This window comes from Anabrus simplex, chromosome 5 (assembly GCF_040414725.1).
Source record: "Anabrus simplex isolate iqAnaSimp1 chromosome 5, ASM4041472v1, whole genome shotgun sequence".
Taxonomy (NCBI): Eukaryota; Metazoa; Arthropoda; class Insecta; order Orthoptera; family Tettigoniidae; genus Anabrus; species Anabrus simplex.
Genome location: NC_090269.1, coordinates 177,273,813 through 177,292,784, shown reverse-complemented (window position 1 = coordinate 177,292,784; position 18,972 = coordinate 177,273,813). Strand labels below are relative to the sequence as shown.

The 18,972-nt window shown below is 41.1% G+C and overlaps 1 protein-coding gene across 6 annotated transcripts in view; it reads right to left on the bottom strand.

The window, feature by feature from the left end:
• The window catches only part of enc (encore), a 1,357,661-nt gene that overhangs the window by 985,258 nt on the left and 353,431 nt on the right, over nt 1-18,972 (bottom strand). For all 6 annotated transcript variants that reach the window (XM_067147181.2, XM_067147182.2, XM_067147187.2 and 3 more), the window contains exon 5: nt 4,521-4,603. In XM_067147181.2, coding sequence (XP_067003282.2) covers nt 4,521-4,603 — 83 coding nt within the window. The remainder of the gene's footprint in view (nt 1-4,520; nt 4,604-18,972) is intronic.

Genomic DNA, 18,972 nt, shown 5'->3' with positions numbered 1-18,972 from the left:
TCCCATCTACAAAAAATTTTAACATCCCTCTCGATTTCCTAGTTTTAGGCCCTTTGGCACATTAACATACACTAATATAGGCAAAATATTCAATTTGCCATACAAGGATGAGACAAAGCTCATTTTGTGCCTCATGACGTGTAGAACAAAACTTGGTAAGGCCCATTGGGCTCCGAAAACCATGTTTTAAGAGCCTAAAACCAACCGTTTTGGAGATACTGGCATCACACTTATACACTCTAGGAAATGGATGAAGAAATGACCAGCAGTAACCATGGCAATGTCAGCTCAAGTATTCAGCAGTAGAATACAGGCCTGGTGTTCGAAGTAGGCACGCGCATAAATGTAAGCTAAGCAAAGGAGAGATTCTGCTACATATGACTGTCTCAGAAAAACACTATGGGGCAACCCACCACTAGGGGTTGTGGTTGTGGGGAGGTGGCATATATAAAAATAGTTCGAAACCATAGGTTTCGGGGTCGCTGAGATGAACAGTGACACTCTGCATGTCGTTTAAGTCCAAGTTCACCCGCATCGGCACGAGGGTGAGGAGGAGTGAATAAGAAAATATATAAAATAACGGAAATTATGGGTGAATGTATGTTTCAGCATAGCTTACAACAACCAACCAAACAAAAATATGACTGCGGGGGCAGGACTCCCAACACCGTGACACTTTGGATGCCGTTTAAGTCATAGTTCAGGCCCAGTTGGAATGGAGGTTGAGAAGGGTTGAAAAAAGGAATGTTGAAAATGACAGACCATGGATGTATGTGTTATATTCCAGCATAACTCTCAACTAAAATTGGTGCACATATGACTTACTATACTATCTGGAAAAACATTACATGGGGTAAGACACCCCTAGCACCCCTGGCGGAGTGGACCACACTTAAACATAATGAAGAACAACGATTATCACTGCCGAATGAATAGCTTTTGGGCTCAGTTAGATAAATACTGACACTCCAGATGCCCTTAAGGTCAAACCCCATCACAGTTCTCAACCAAACCCGGTACGGATATGAGTTACTATCTCGAAAAAATACCATAGAGGTAAGACAGCCCTGGAGAAAGAGCTGGCATGTAAAATAATCGAAAAGAGCCAAAATTACTGTCGAATCCATAGTTTCTGGGGTCAATGAGATGAATACTGGCACTCCGGATGTCGTTTAAGTCAAAGTTCAGCACCCATCGGCATGGTGATTCAGAACGGGTCATAAAAAGAAAATGTCCAAATTCACCGAGATTAAAGTTTTTTTACACAGTTTTCAGTGTCGATCGGCTGATTGGTGACAGTCCCGGTAACAGCTGGAATTGTGTACACCATATCTATAATACATTGCGTTATAAATTATTTTTATTATTTGTTTGAAAGGATCAACTACTTCTCAGACTGTCTGGGCTGCCAGAAGGAAATACTTTAAGGCGAAACAAAATAATCTTAAGCAAATTTAAGAATTTGCTAAAGAGTTCATAAACGATCAATTAACGTCACAATTAAGAAAACTTAAAAAAAAAAACTTAAAATAATACAAATCCTAAAAGTAAAAGGAGTGAAAGAGAAAATTACTTAAACTGTAGATGTATGTGTGTACAATATCTTCCAGAAGAGCTCTCAACCAAACTTCGTACAAATATGAATTACTATCTCGAAAAGATACTGGAGGAATTTTTTTTTTTTTAACGTCACCCCGACAGATGGGTCTTATGGCAACGATGGGACAAGAAAGGGCTAGGAGTGGGAAGGCAGCTGCCGTGGCCTTAATTAAGGTACAGCCCCAGCATTTGCCCGGTGTGAAAATGGGAAACCACGGAAAACCATTTTCAGGGCTGCCGACAGTGGGGTTCGAACCTACTATCTCCCAAATACTGGATACTGGCCGCACTGAAGCAACTGCAGCTATCGAGCTTGGTACTGGAGGAGTAAAACACCTTCTAGCAAACCTAAGGGAGGGAATGACGTACAAGAATAATCGAAAACGACCAGTATTAGCACCGAATCCATAGTCTCCGTGGTCACTGAGTTATACTGGGGCACTCTGGATGCCATTTAAGTACCAGCTGAGCTGCACAGGCATGGCAAAAGGAGGTGATGATGAAAATGTCCAAACTTACAAAGATTAATTTGATTAACGAGAAAGAAAATAATCTATAAGACTTGAAATTAAACACAACAATAACGTCTATAGTTCTTAACACATTCACGCCCGTATCCGAGTTATTGCCTATAGCGCGTGGCCGTGCTGTGGACCATATACGAGTTAGCCTGGATAAGCGCAACCTTGAACTGGAGTCGTTCCTACGCAGCTGGGATCTATTTTGGTCACAAATATGTGCGAGAGAGATGAAAGTAATACCCTTATGAATGCTTCTACTCACCAGAAACCACATGGCCACGGCGATTTTCCCTCCCAATGCACTTTCTTGTTTCTGAAGGTAGCCTAGCGCTCACACAACTAACTGTGTAGTTGGTTTGTGATTGCACAAGCGTGTGTATAATCACGTTCTGAAGTATAACCATGGCGTGTTGGGACAATATATATGATGTAAGTGATGCGAATTTACAAAGCACAGTTTTTCAGCTGCTTGAAAATTACCTTGGCCAGAGGTATACAGTCTATATGGACAATTATTACAAATAGCGTTGGACTCGCGAAACAATTACGGGAACAGAACACTGCCATATGTGGAACAATACGGTCAAATAGGGGTGTACCAAAGATCTAAAGGAACAACAGGCAATTCTCGAACGGGGTAAAAAGTGAACCCAACATACAAGTACAGTCACCTCTCTCCGAAATCTCAGCTCCATCTACGTCATCAGCTCCAAGTCAACGTCCAGCAATTTTGCCGCCAAAGAGGGCACTGGCCAAGAATCCATCATTTAGGTTAGATGGGAAGAGAAAAGAATTCTCTTAAAGTTTCCACTATCAAATATAGACAAGTTCCCCTGAAGAAGGTGCAAAGTGTGCTTCAAAAATAAAATTATTAGTGAAACACACTATTTTTTTGAAATGTGTAGTGTTTCCATTCACCCAGGAAAGTGTGACATTACCTACCACACCCTACACAGATACTAGAGGACTTCATTAAGGTATGTGGAAAATTTTGTTTCCATATCTTGTTCAGTTTAGAACTTATTGTGAAAAGAATTCGCTGTTGTTTCCTCTGCCACTAACAGCTGGAATAGCTGGGCCAGCCCTTTAAACAGCCGCTCAGATGATGGGCGTGAATGTGTTAATCAGTCAATGTCATAATAACAAAATCTACAAAAATTCTCTTCACACATAATAAACAGGTAATTAAATACCTAACAGAAACAACAAAATGCCTGGGCAGCGCCGGGTAATATAGCTAGTTAAATATGCCTTTTCTGGCAGGATGTAGTGTTTACAGTGCACTATGTCTTCTGGTATGGGCAAGAATAAATTTGTTCGTTTCATTGACCTGTCTCAGTCTCATCCTTGGCTTTGACAATATGAAAGTGACCGAAGTATGAGCAATTCTAGTAATACTATGCCTTATGCAGCCAGTCCCTGTTACGAATGGATGAAAATATTGCTCATAGGGTCAGTTGGTGCATGCATTTCAGTGGGCTTGGCAGAATGATATGTAATAGCAACTTCTGGCTCAGTGAGGAAGGCAACGGGAAACTACCTCACTCTTCATTTACTTAGTATGCCTCGTCAGTGACACCTATGCTATCTATGACAGCTGTTGGTGGGGCTGTAGAGGATCAAACTGGCCTTTGGGCTGAACACCCAACATACATACAACAATAAAATAAAAATTGAACTATTTTAGTGTTACAATCATGAATCAAACATAACATATGACACTATTATATCACTTCTGTAACAAAACATACTTTTTTTTTTGTAAACCTTTCCATGTTAAAAGCGGTACATGTTCAAACAACCGTGTTGACATACAAGTATAAAAATACAAACACACACTAACAAATCAGTGTAAATCTGTATACCACAGCCGGTATGTTTTAACCATTTCTTCTAGACCAAAACATGCAACTGGAGCCTGTCATTGGTATGCGTGCACAGCCCTTAGTCAGTAATGTTGGGAAGTGACTTGCGCCCATGTGCACAGGCATTTCTAGCACAGGCATTGGGCTTACGGCAGGAAACGTTTGACACCCATACGCTATGGACTTGGACAACAAATCTAATGATAGAAATTGATGATGGCGATCATGAACACAAGACGATAATAACCAGAAAGATTAGACCTTTCTTCACTAGTCACTATTTAGACAAACACACATTCATTAAATAGGATTTCTCTAACCTGACCCTATCACATTCATTCCTATTTTTGAAATCACTCAATATTACACACAAATTCATCAAGCAGGATTTCTTTAACATAGCCTTATCAAATTGATTTCTATTTTTGACTCCACCCATATTATAAGTAAATGCTGAGAGTATGGTTGTAGGATGCATCAATGATTAAATTTATTACAGCTCGCAACCATAATTCATCCAGAATGAAGATAATACCTGTTTATCCAAGACATGTTCACGTTCCATGGAAGGGCTACCAGGTGCACTGCTTGAGCCGTTGTGCACCACTATGCTGGGGACTGCAACATCACAATATATTCATACATAACTAGAGTAACCGAATAATTCTTATCACAAGATATTCATGACAGTTGTAAGTACAACATAATATTACAAACCCTGAATTAATTCTCCATTGAACCACATGTATGATTTAAACAATGCACTGCTAGAAAATGAATTAACACCACAAAATCATTAAATAACTGATAAATATAAGTAACTTAACAAAATACTGTAAAATGTTAAGTCCATTTAAAAATAATTAAAAATTCTACCCTCAATACTCATATGTCAAAATCCCTCCTTGCAGCACTGAAATAAAATGAATAGGTACTCTTATATTAGAAAATTAATCACCAGAATCTTGAGGTTTAACAGATAACACCGGAGCAACACCATGCAGAATTAATGTCAATGCACTTCAAAAATCCTAAGCAATGCCCGAAAATACAACGCACATTTGTCCGGAAACACTTTCACATAAAAAGCAAGAAATGACGTTTAAATTTCTCAAATATTATAACCTCACATTTTCAGGTAATTATACATACTTCAACCCACAAACATTAAAAACAATAAGACGGTCTTCAAAAACATCCAAAAAACTTATAAAATTTTGTTATGTATTGCCTAAACACCACGACTGCCAACGAATGTTACATTTTTCTTTCAACACACGATGTAGCTCCGGGGTTAAAATAAACATGTCAGAGCAATTTCAAGGGTTTATGTCGCATTGCAAAGACTTTCAATTGTTGCCTTGCCGCGCCAGAATGCGAATGGGTGCGTTCCAGCAGCGGCGGAAACGCATGCAACAACTAGGCATCACGGAATAAATAAACAAGCTTGCGAGTAGGTAAGCGGCGAGAACAAATCTGTAGGAATTGATCGGCCGACATATTAAAGTGGCCGGGTAACTGTCTGATCAATACCAACCCAGCAGCAGACTACAGGCAGCCTTGGTTAACAGGTGTCAAGCGAAAGATGGCGGGGAGCCTGCAATCTACCCACGATTCGTGACCGTAGCAATTTAGCGCAATACAGCACAGAGTATCGTCAACAAATAATCTGTGGAAATGATCAGCTTTATAACTACAGTTATACAAAAGGAAAATCGACAGCCCATGTAGGTACCTAAATCATCATTTAAATATCAACATAACTCTTGCACACAATCGAACTTTACTGTTCAGAGTTGGCTCCGAATTAGGCCTATAGGAACTGGTATTTCAACATGATAAACTACCAGCATAAAGAAATGTGATGGTAGCATCACACTATATAAAGAATACAGGTACTACTTATATCAATCCCGTCACGCAGTCTACCTCGTGAAAGTAACGTTGGAAACAGACTTCTTCCAGGTGAGTGACACTCGATTCCACTTCCGTAAGCTACACTCCCATCCTTCAGCTTTCCTATACAGTATCCCGTCAAAATATTGTTCTTTCCTAACTCCAATTCTAGATTTACGAAGCCAAGGACGTTCTCTATGTTTCCTCCTTTCGCGACATCACAACCTACCGCCAATATTGTTATTCTTCAAAGAACAGAGCAAGTTGGCTCTCTGTGTGCGACTAGTAGCAGCAAGCCTTCATTCAGGAGATGGTTCAAAACCTACAGTTCCACTCCTAATAAAAAATTCCCATGCCTTCCCAGTTTCAGATCAGATAAAATAATGCCGGTCTCTGCCTTAACGGAGACAACAGTCACTACCTTTCCAGACCTAGTCCTTGCCCGCCCCCGTGTTACGAAAAATCTGAGTAAGGCATTAAATAGTTGGCAAGAAATTCATCGAAGAAAAATACTTCATCTTTATATTATTATATTATTATATTATTATTATCATTATTATTAAAAATCCAATTACTTCCCTTAAATGGCCATTGCTACAAACTTTATTATCAGTGGCGGCTGGTGGTATCTGAAGCTGGGTGTTGCACCAACATTTCGTCGCTGCCGGGACAAAACCTCCCATGTGATTTTTTTTTTCTGCCAGTTATTTTACGTCGCACCGACACAGATAGGTCTTATGGCAACGATGGGACAGGGAAGGACTAGGAGTGGGAAGGAAGCGGCCGTGGCCTTAATTAAGGTACAGCCCCAGCATTTGCCTGGTGTGAAAATGGGAAACCACGGAAAACCATTTTCAGGGCAGCCGACAGTGGGGTTCGAACCTATCTCCCGAATAATGGATACCGGCCGCACTTAAGCGACTGCAGCTATCGAGCTCGGTGTGAAATATTTTAGCTGAGAACTTCGGCCGGTAAGGTTCTGTCATCTAAGGTGCAATATTGTGTGAATATCGTCAAGGCATTCTCGCTCTTCATCATGTATGTGCTGCGGGATGAGTGTATCTGCAAAAATATTATCACATAGGAGGTTTAGTCTAGGACAGACGATTTTCAGTGTCAAATTTGTATACCTTACAGAAATAACAAGAAACTCTATTATCGTTAAGTAATGAACTACATTTTTATATATATAAAAAGAGTTTTGTATGTGCATTGCTCAGAATTTGAAAAGAATGGTATTTCTGTATTAGTCATGTCCACAGTAACAAGGAAATGCACTTTTTACTTTTCCGTAATGTCTGTCTGTCTGTCTGTCTGTCTGTCTGTCTGTCTGTCTGTCTGTAAACTATGTGATCAAAAGTATCCGGACACCCTCAAAAACATACGTTTTTCATCTTAGGTGCATTGTGCTGCCACCTACTGCCAGGTACTCCATATCAGCGACCTCAGTAGTCATTAGACATCGTGAGAGAGCAGAATGGGGCGCTCCGGGAACTCACGGACTTCGAACGTGGTCAGGTGATTGGGTGTCACTTGTGTCAGAAGTCTGTACGCAAGATTTCCACACACCTAAACATCCCTAGGTCCACTGTTTCTGATGTGATAATGAAGTGGAAACGTGAAGGGACACGTACAGCATGAAAGCGTACAAGCCGATCTCGTCTGATGACCGACAGAGACCGCCGACAGTTGAAGAGGGTCGTCAAGTGTAATAGGCAGGCATCTATCCAGACCTTCACACAGGAATTCCAAACTGCATCGAGTACTATGACAGTTCGGCGGGAGGTGAGAAAACTTGGATTTCATGGTCGAGAGGCTGCCCATTAGCCACACATCACGCAGGTCAATGCCAAACGACGCCTCGCTTGGTGTAAGGAGCGTAAACATTGGACGATTGAACAGTGGAAAAACGTTGTGTTGAGTGACGAATCACGGTACACAATGTGGCGATCCGATGGCAGGGTGTGGGTATGACGAATGCCCGGTGAACGTCATCTGCCAGCGTGCGAGCCGCACCAGGCAGTGACAAGTAGGACTGATCCCCCATAATAATTGACAAAAGCTAGGTAAATGGTTATGATTGCATGACACATATTCCTAACTAACACAACCTCTGGTCTTTTTCCAGCCCACATCCTTGCATGTGCTATCAAAAGATGTCAGGTTTTACATGTAGGCTCTTTCTTCTTTCTGCCTATGTGGTTTTTCCCTGACCCTTCAATACCATACACCAATACCATATACCTAACACAATCTCGCCTGGTAACGTGTCCGACATGGAAACAGGCAGATACTCCTTGTATCACTTCCCACTCTACCCAGCTATCTCTTTTCTACTTAGAAATTAATAGCATGTCGGAGGCCATGTAGATTGAGTCGATGGTCACGACGGGGGAGCGGGCTACGGGGGCCCCCCGTAAAAAAAAAAAAAAGTGCCAACAGAAAAATTCAGAGGCGGTGGTGCTATGGTGTGGTCGTGCTTTACATGGAGGGGGCTTGCACCCCTTGTTGTTTTGCGTGGCACTATTACAGCACAGGAATACATTGATGTTTTAAGCACCCTCTTGCTTCCCACTGTTGAAGAGCACTTCGGGAATGGCAATTGCATCTTTCAACACAATCCAGCACCTGTTCATAATGCACGGCCTATGACAGAGTGGTTACAGGACAATAACATCCCTGTAATGGACTGGCCTGCACAGAGTCCCGACCTGAATCCTATAGAACACCTTTGGGATGTTTTGGAACGCCGACTTCGTGCCAGGCCTCACCGACCGACATCACTACCTCTCCTCAGTGCAGCTCTCTGTGAGGAATGGGCTGCCACTCCCCAAGCAACCTTCCAGCACCTGTGGGCCAACACCATATTGAATTTCAGCATTACCGATGGAGGGCGCCACGAACTTGTACGTCATGTTCAGCCAGGTGTCCGCATACTTTTGATTACCTAGTGTATGTATGTATGTATGTATGTATGTATGTATGTATGTATGTATGTATGTATGTATGTATGTATGTATGTACACGCATCACTAGAAAACGGCTAAAGAGAATTTAATGAAAATCTGTATGCAAAGTCGGAGAATAAGTCGCTACAATCAAAGCCATAAATAATTTTATTCACGCTGATAAATGGTAGTTTACGGGAAGGCCTAAAATTTAATTTTCAAATATTTATGTCATTGGTGGTCTTATCTTAATAAAAAAACTGGCATGCAAAGTCGGAGAATAAGTCGCTACAATCTAGGCTATAAATAATTTTATTCACGCTGAAAGAAATGGTAGTTTAGGGGAAGGCCTAAAATTGAATTCTCAAATATGTATATTATTACTGGTCGTATCGATAAATACTACATAACCAAAGTTATACAGAATTAAATTTCCGACCATTTATGTCCTATACATTTTCACCACACCGCTATGATAACACAGATATTCATGAATTTGTATTTTTGTTGCTAAGTCCATATCGACGCCGAGCCACGAGAAAATGGGTTAACAGAATTTAATGAAAACCGGTATATATAGTCGGGGAATAAGAAACTACACTCTAAGATATAAACAATTTTATTCACCCTGGATGAAATTGTAGTTTAGGGGAAGGCGCCTAAAATTTAATTTTTGAAACCTATGTTTTTGGTCCTATCGAAAAGTACTACAGAACAAAAGTTACAGAGAATACAATTTCCGATCATTTATGTTTACCGTATCGACTATGATGAGTGGTATTTCAGAGTCGGAAAAAAACTAAATGTGAAGGCCTAAAATATCGAATGCGCATAACATTGATCAACAACAACATTGCATTGACCATTATTTGTTGGGAAGTTGCTGCCACTGAACTCCGACAGATGGGATTACTGCTGCGTACCGAGTATAACCGCCTGACTGAATATTGGCGGGAAACAACTGGGGAGTTAGAAAACTTTCTTCTTTAGCATGTCATTCCTGTCGTTCATACATTTTCTGATACCGTACTGCTAGTACGTAACTCACTGGTTCATCATAGTATTCCAGCTATTCGAACCCTACTCTGACGCGCTGTTTTAAATGAGCAGTTTGCATAGATAAGGCAGAGGCTTACTCGGTGGTGGTGGTAGTAGTAGTAGTAGTAGTAGTAGTAGTAGTAGTAGTAGTATAACTTGGTCTAGAATTACAATTTAGGCCTAATCCAAATTATAGCGCCACAATTCACTAAATAACTCAAAATTCAACTCTGAAAAGAGCTTCTTCCTCTTCACTTTTATTAAATTCTACATTCATTTTATTCCAAATTATCAGTGAAGAGGGAGGTTTCTCCTCTGCTGTGGAGGAAAAATTTGCCTCCAAGTCAGACAGATTTTTTCCGCTGCCGGTGTAGTGAATTGCTATGTTCCGACTCATCGGGTACTCCTAGGAAACAGATTAGTAAAAGGGCATAGTGTTGACCTGGGAGTCTCCACTATTCGACCCTCTCCCTGCCGAAAAAATAAGAACGGTGTTCACGAATCACGGCTGTCTGCGGCTTGGTCATTCCAACTCTGGAACTTTGAACTGTCAGATCGGTAGTGTAGTCCTGTTCGATAATGAAAACGTTCCAACCTGATTGTGACATGGTATGCAAGCGGATCTACCATTACAGTGAAAATTCCCCAACTCAGTCTTCATATGAGAAAAGATGTTTGGCGACTTCCCCGTCGCGTTTCTAGGGTAACGTTAAGAGCTATGCAATTTAATACAATCACAACGTGTACACTAGAATCCCGTATACAATGTAGAATTCCATAGCGAAGCACGGGTACAACAGCTAGTATATATATAAAATAAGAGTTTTGTCTGTACATCGCTCAGAATTTGAAAAGAACGGTATTTCTGAATCGGTCATGTCCATAGTAACAAGAAAATGCACTCTTTTACTTTTCCATTATTTATGTCTATCTGTATGTATGTATGTATGTATGTATGCATGTATGTATGTATGTACGTGCGTATGTACACGCATCACGAGTAAACGACTGAAGAGAATTTAATGAAAATCGGTATGCGAAGTCGGGGGATGAACCACTACAATCTAGGTTGTAAATCATTTTACTCACGATGAGTGAAATGGTAGTTTAGGGGAAGGCCTAAAATTGAATTCTCAAATATTTATATTATTAGTGGACCTATCGTAAATACTACATACCTAAAGTTATTTAGAATTAAATTTCCGATCATTTATGCCACACATTGTTACTGTACCGGCTTTGATAACACAAGATATTCATGAATTTGTATTTTTGTTGCTAAGTCCATATCAACGCCGAGCCATGGGAACTTGGGTTAACAGAATTTAATGAACGTCGGTATATAGAGACGGGGAATAAGAAACTACAGTCTAAGTTGTAAACAATTTTATTCGCCTTGCATGAAGTTGTAGTTTGGGGGAAGGCACCTAAAATTTAATTTTTAATTACCTATGTTATTGGTCCTATCGAAAGGTACTACATAACAAAAGTTATAGAGAATACAATTTCCGATTTATTCAAATTTACCGTACCGACTATGACAAGAGTGGTATTTCAGAGTCGGAAGAAAACTGAATGTACCGAGCTCGATAGCTGCAGTCGCTTAAGTGCGGCAAGGCCACGGACGCTTCCTTCCCACTCCTAGCCCTTTCCTATCCCATCGTCGCAATAAGACCTATCTGTGTCGATGCGACGTAAAGCAGCTTGCAAAAAACTAAATGTGAAGGCCTACGAAGGTATTGAAAGCCCATAACATTGATAAACAATAACATTACATTGACCATTGTTTGTGGTGATGTTCTTTGTCTCTTATGCTGCCGCTCCACTCCGATAGATGGGATTAATGCTGCGTACCGAGTATAACAGCCTGACTGAATATTGGCGGGAAACAGCTGGGGAGTTAGAAAACTTTCTTCTTTAGGATGTCATTCCTGTCGTTCATACATTTTCTGATACCGTACTGCTGGTACGTAACTCACTGGTTCATCATAGTATTCCAGCTATTCGATCCCTACTCTGACGCGCTGTTTTGAATGAGCAGTGTGCACTCTTAAGGCAGAAATTGCCTCCAAGACAGATAGATTTTTCCGCCGCCAGTGTAGTGAACTGAGATTTTCCGACTCATCGGGTACTCCTAGGAAACAGATGAGTAAAGGCCCTGGGACTCTCCACCATTCGACCCCCCCCCCTCCGAAAAAAGACAGAGTGTTCACGGATTACGGCTGTCTGCAGCCTGGTCATTCCAGCTCTGGAACTTGGACTGTTAGATCGGCAGCGTAGTACTGTTCGTTAGGTGAGAAAATATGTAGTTCTTCATCTGATCGAGTATTTCATGCGAAATCATTGCTTTTACTCGCATCATTTGTACTGATGTCGTTGTAACGACCTATGTTTCATTTCAGTTGGGAAAACCACTAAGATAGTCTTTCTGAGGATGTAAAAAGGGAGGTGGAAAGTGAGTGTCTGCCATTATAATGCAATTCCTCAAACGGATTGTGACTGGTGGTAGGAAAGCGGGCCTACCATTACCATTTCATATGAGAAAATACGTTTGGTGATTTCTCCGTCGCGTTTCCAGGGTAACGTTAAGAAACCAAACCAAACCCCATGACACTACAGCCCTTAAAGGGCCTTGGCCTACCAAGCGACCACTGCTCAGCCCGAAGGGCTGCAGATTACGAGGTGTCGTGTGGTCACCACGACGATTCCTCTCGGCAGATATTCTAGGCTTTCTAGACCGAGGCCGCCATCTCGCCGTCAGATAGCTACTCAATTCTAATCACGTACACTTAGTGGACCTCGAACCAGCCCTCAGGTCTAGGTAAAAATCCCTGTCCTGGCCGGGAATCGAACCCGGGGCCTCCGGGTAAGAGGCAGGCACGCTACCCCTACACCACGGGGCCGGCAGGTAACGTTAAGAGCTATGCAATTTAATACAGTCTTGCTCACACCGTGTACTCTACCTAACCTACAATTCTGTGTAGAATGTAGACTTCCGTAGCGAAGCACGGGTACATCAGCTACTTCCTACTAAAACTGTAATATATCTGGCAATTACAACCCAGGAAACAAGAGACTAATTATACACTGTAACTACAGTTACTCTTAATAATAATGTCACTGGCTTTACATCCCACTAATGACCTTTTACGGTTTTCGGAGACGCCGAGGTGCCGGAGTTCTTTTACATGCCAGTAAATCTACTGACACGAGGCTGAGGTATTTGAGCACCTTCAAATACCACCGGTCTGAGCCAGGATCGCACCTGCCACGTTGGAGTCAGAAAGCCAGCGCCTCAACCGTCTGAGCCACTCGGCCTGGCATAGTTAATTTTGTCTCACATTAATTGAAAATTTGCCGTCCGGTTTTTCATCGAAGCAAGATGTTGGTAATATTGTGGGTGGTCTGGCATGGTGTGGAAAAGAAATTACCCAGCAAGTTGGCCGTGTGGTCAGGGTCGCGTAGCTGTGAGCTTGCATTCAGAGTGTAGTGGGTTCGAACACCACTGTCGGAAGCCCTGAAGATGGTTTTCCACGGTTTTCCATTTTCACACAGGCAAATGCTGTGGCTGTGTCTTAATTAAAACCACGGTCGCTTCCTACCAACTCCTAACCCTTTCCTATCCCATCGTCGCCGTAAGACCTATCTGTGTCGGTGCAACGTAAATTAAATTTGTAAATTTAAAACATGGAAATGGGAATTGCCTTTGCGAGAGGAGAGAGAGAGAGAGAGTAGGAATGAAGTAATCTCCGCAGAGTGGCGAAATCTAACGGGAACATTTTTTACTGTTTCTCGATAGGGGACTAGCTAGTTTCGTGCAACTCCCTGAGAACGATATGGACGGGCATGCTACCAGATGCTACGCAGGCTTAGGCTCGTCCCTGCTGAGGTACACTGTGTCGCACTGTCCGCTAGGGAGTTGCCGTACGAAAGCAAACCCCGTGAGTTTGATTCGAAGCCAGCAGCGTTTGTTGGTCCGTTACGAAGCATTAGTACAGCGAACAACCAAAGATGGTTGATTTAAATATGTTTTGGAATATATGTCAGGTTCATTAAACTAAAACATTAGAAAAAAAGACGACAAATGAAGTGCAAAATTATTGGGACTTGTGCAACCCTGCAACAATACCACGCACCGCCCCTGGTTATTATAACACATAAATTGTTACCGGTGTCCAACACAATGCAAGCCGCTTGCGTATTTTTTTATACTGATGTAGGCTACTTCAGATTTATATACTGGTTTAATACGTTGGCGGACAAAAAAGTGGATCACTTTGTAAAAATGAAATCGTAATTGTTAAAACACCAATTACTAGAGGGGATTGTTGCATTGTCGTGACACAGGCTTTGCCACGACGAGAATGATAAATAATCAGATTGACTTCCTCCGAGCGGTAATGAGGGATTGTTCAATGGGCCTGGGAGATTTGCTACGTGTGAAGAGACGAAGTCCTCTATTTCCCAAAACCTTCCTTTAATAGCAGACTGATGAGTATGTATAATTATATACAGTATTTACAATCTCCTTCCTAACTTCAAATAACGCTGTCATAGAAGACTTGGCGTGGTCGAAGTATTGAAGTGAATACTCTAAGTCCACACTTGGACCTTATTATTATTATCGGAGACCTGACTGACAGGGCTTCCGCCCGCACTTCTAGCCGACTTGTTCCAAAAAGCCTCGATCAGGGTGTGTACCCCTGTTTTATACCTTCACTAACTTTCGCCTCCCTTCGAGAAGGCCATCGAAGTTTCCATCCTATGGAGAATGTCCTCAGACACACGAAAACGGAATTGCCTCTTCCGTTCACTCGCTACCCACCTTTTCTGAAGATATACTACGCACCTTTAGCAGGGTGCAGCTTATGATTCACCTACTTCGACCAAGCCTTACTTCTAATTACACAACTTGTGGCTCACAGCTTTTGGTGTGCCTTCAACTCTTAAATCTTGTATGATTCTTAATTTACTTATATCAGCATTACAATTATGATTCCTTGGCCTTGTTGCCATTACATAGTCATTACTATTAACTTATAATTTCCCTTATAATATTAACGTATATCTCAGCGACACCATTCCTCCTACGTCCCGGTCATGGGTTCGATCCTCGGAAGAATGAGTCCTGAGCTCCAATCTGGGGCTGACACGACACCTCCCCCCTTTGGGGAAAAATGAATGCAATACCTCTGCATTCATTTTTTACTCTTACTCTTACATCCTGTTAGAGTCTCCATGCTCTTGTTCGTGGGTGCGCTGTGCCAAGTTATCTCTGATACTTGCTCTACCTGTAGTAGGGCGTTCGTGTAACTCTAATCCCGACAGCGATCCTGAGTGGCTGAGGGCCCTTTCAGCCAGTCGAGGATGCTGAAAATGGACAGTAATGTCCTCATCAGAGACCTTAGCTCTGTGGTCATTAGCGATCACATTCTGAAAAATACATAAGTTGGGACAGCGCTCTCTACTATCTTCTATGCATTTACTTAAAGGTCTACACCTTCTACAGCAACCACAACAGTAACAACAACAGCAACAGACTATTATAAGTACTGCAAACAAAATAATACCAGTTACAATTTGATATACACTTGTATACTGTTGGGTCATTTGCATTTTAAATTCCTTTTCTTTCTGCATTACCAGTGCTTCTACATCTTCAGTCTTATGACTGGCTAACCTTAGGTGGCTTATATGATTCAGTAAGCTTCCTACTGTAACCCTATTTAATTCTGGTACATCCTCTAATTTGATCTCACTGTCTAATTGTTCACAACAATCATATATTAACATTACTTCTGGCACTAAGTCTTTCCTTGTTGTCGTATTCACTGAACCTGCACTCTGAATTTTACTTGTGGGACTGTAAACTGTACACAAGTCTGTGAATTGTATTATTCCCACACCATTTAAACTTATATCACTGGTAATATCCTGACAAACACTGGTGACCTTAGTTTCATGAGGCGATACAAAAATATACATGTTATCATCAATAGGTATCCATAAGAGTTCATAAATCGACATCACACTTTTCTTGCAGTCTTCTGAAATAAAGCTAACACCAGTTAACAACTTGACAATACAACTACCCTTTGACATTACATTATTAATAGGAAAAATTGCCTTGCATAATCTCTGTCCATTGTCAGTCCACTTGCATTGTTTCACTTGTTCATCACTTAATTCTACATATGTCTGTCTTTCTTGATCAACTAATACATACTGTTTTTCATTAGATATATACACAAAATGGTTTGGATTACTCTTCATGGGAGAGGGGAAAGGTATACAATGGTACAAATTGTACTTTATTTTGTTAGTAAGAGGGGTGCGTAAAATATACACCAAGGTATCTCGAGTTATATATACACTCACTGATGATATTTTTAGAATCAAGTACCCATAAGTGACTTGCAAATCATATGGCAGATCATAACCCTTAGGGAAATCTCTTTGGGCCTTTTTATATGCCCTTACTAGTTCATCGGGACTTAACACTTGGACACTCACCGTGCCTGTCTGAGAACTTACAATACTATCTAATAAGATCTGATAATGTTCATGCAATTGCATCAGAAATCCTTGCAACTCAATTAAGTGTTTATTTAATGATATTTGCATTTCTGATTGTCTAAAAGCCTCATTTATACCCGTTGTTTCATTCTGAATGTAACTCTTAAGTTGCTCAAAGTTTTCACTTAGCTTGAGTTCATTTGCTGTGATGTCATACAGGGTATTATTGACAGATTGCAAAGTTGACTTTACAACTAACATTTGACTTTTTGCTACTTGTATCATGGACAATTGTTCCTGTTCTAGTTCCTTAATCTTGCCTTCGTAATACATTGCATCACTGTCATCGAGCGTACCAAATAACGTCTTTGCGATGGTACCAATTGCATTTATTAACCCGCGCTTGCTTCGTTTCCCGTTGCCTTCCGGTGTTTCGATGCTAGTAATTTTCCTAATTAAATCTTTAATCCCTTGAATCCTTTGAAATTGTTGCTCTACTAACATTATCTCATGTTCGCACTTAATATGTACTTCCTTTTCTATCTGAATACAGAGGGTTTTAGTCTTCTGTAAATTTCTACGGGCTATCACAAATAGATCTGCCAAACGTGTAAGGTTAATATAAGTAACCAGTTTCCATTCTACAGTGTATAATTGTACTTCTCCTTGATAATCAAAATAGACTCCGGCTGTATTCTCGTACCGTTTCATCTTGAAATCCAATTGACTGGTGGGTATGGACACCCCTAGCAACATAACTGCGACGACCAGCATTCTCCAGGTCGTGCGGTCTGTCATCCCTTCCATTCCCTTCGTTCGTTCACCTCCCTGTAAGGTAAACAGCGACTTTCACTTTCTTGTCACTCTCCCTTACACACTATACTGTTAGGTGTTGTGGAACCTACCCTCAACTGTTTATCTGTACCTGAATACACACTTAATGTGACTGACTGTCTTACTGTAACGTTTGTCTTCTCATAATTATGCTCTGTACTAGTCTATTAGTATACTCGTGAGCAATTTAAATAAATCTACGAATTCTTTTTCGTAACTGATATCTCTGTAAAACTTCACTCTTGGGCAGCTCTAACAAAATTTTAGAGCCATCATTAGCCCATTCAAAAATTCTCTCCTTGTTTGACGTACCTGCGTTACTCCTCCTTATCCTTACGGACAGATGAAAGGCATCATTGGCAATTAAGAATTTGAATAGCGTCTGTTAAAGACTGCAGAGGATTTACCTCCAGGAATGGTTACAGAAGTTAAAGTTAAATACAGGTATGAATCTACCGAAGTGATCTTTTTGGATTGTACTCCGTACCCTTGGAGTCACATCTCACGGGATGGTTCTCAACGTGGTGAGAAAATTCCCTTCAGTGGATTCTGTTCCCACGAGAATCACACTGTTGTGGAAAATCACCGGCCTAATGGTGATATTTCCCAGGCAGGACCCGCCTCACTGGGTTCCATGCCTCACTCAGGACGCCCGTATTCGTGCATAAAGGACTAAATACAAGGCCATTCCCTAAGTGGAACCTTTAGTCGCCTCCTACGACAGACAGGTTCGAGTCGTGGTGTTATTCTGGCTGTGTAACTGTATGGGAAGAAGAGTACCAAAGTGTAGACTGTTGTTTGCGTAAATCCCCGACACCACACGGGGTTATCCTCATGATAACGACCTTCAATTAGATATCATATGGATTACATAAAACATTTATCTGTGAAATTTTTCTGTACCATGAATGAATTTCGTTTCAGTGGAACTAAGCTTGGCTTCACGCCCTTTCTGATTTTAATAATTACAAGCAGATCTCATTTATTTTACATACGACGCTACCTAATTTACTCATTTAATTTCTAGTGACAGTAAGTGAAGGCTTTTCAGAACGTGCATATAGCAAGTGTAGATAATTTTAATCCTCATTAAGAACTCGAATTCTCTCCATATTCAGTTTGAACCCTGCGGTTCATTTTGACGAGTTGATATCTGGACATACAGTCTCGTCACCTGTAGTCTTTCTGACGGGTACTTAGGACGTACTCACCATGGTACTCCCGTACCAAAATTCCTAGGTTCCTCTCTTACATAGGTTAAAATTTCTAGTACTTTCCTGATTTCGACGCGACCTGACAGAGTATTTCAACTAACTCTATCAGCGGTACACAATAATCCACAATGCCGTTGGAGTGAGGGAAGTGTAACTCACTGCGACCTAAATAGGAACCATTACCTTACATTCTTCTCTAATTAATGTACATTTTTAATCTATTCTGGTGCACGATAATTTGTCTACCACGCTTGTTTACCTGTAACGTGCAATTCACTCCCGATACCTTAGTAATCTTATAAGGACCTTGATACGGTGGAGAAAGTTTCTTTGAACGTCCCCTTCGTAGGGCATCGTTACGTAACAACACGAGATCTCCTACTTTGAATGAAACTTCATTCTTAGCCTTATCATAGTATTCCTTATCTCGTTCTTTGGTTTTAATTAACGTCTTTCTAGCTATTTCATGGCTCTCTTGCAGTTGTCTGGTTAACTGCTCCAAGACATTCTGGCATTCATTATAATTTGGCTCTGGTTTCCT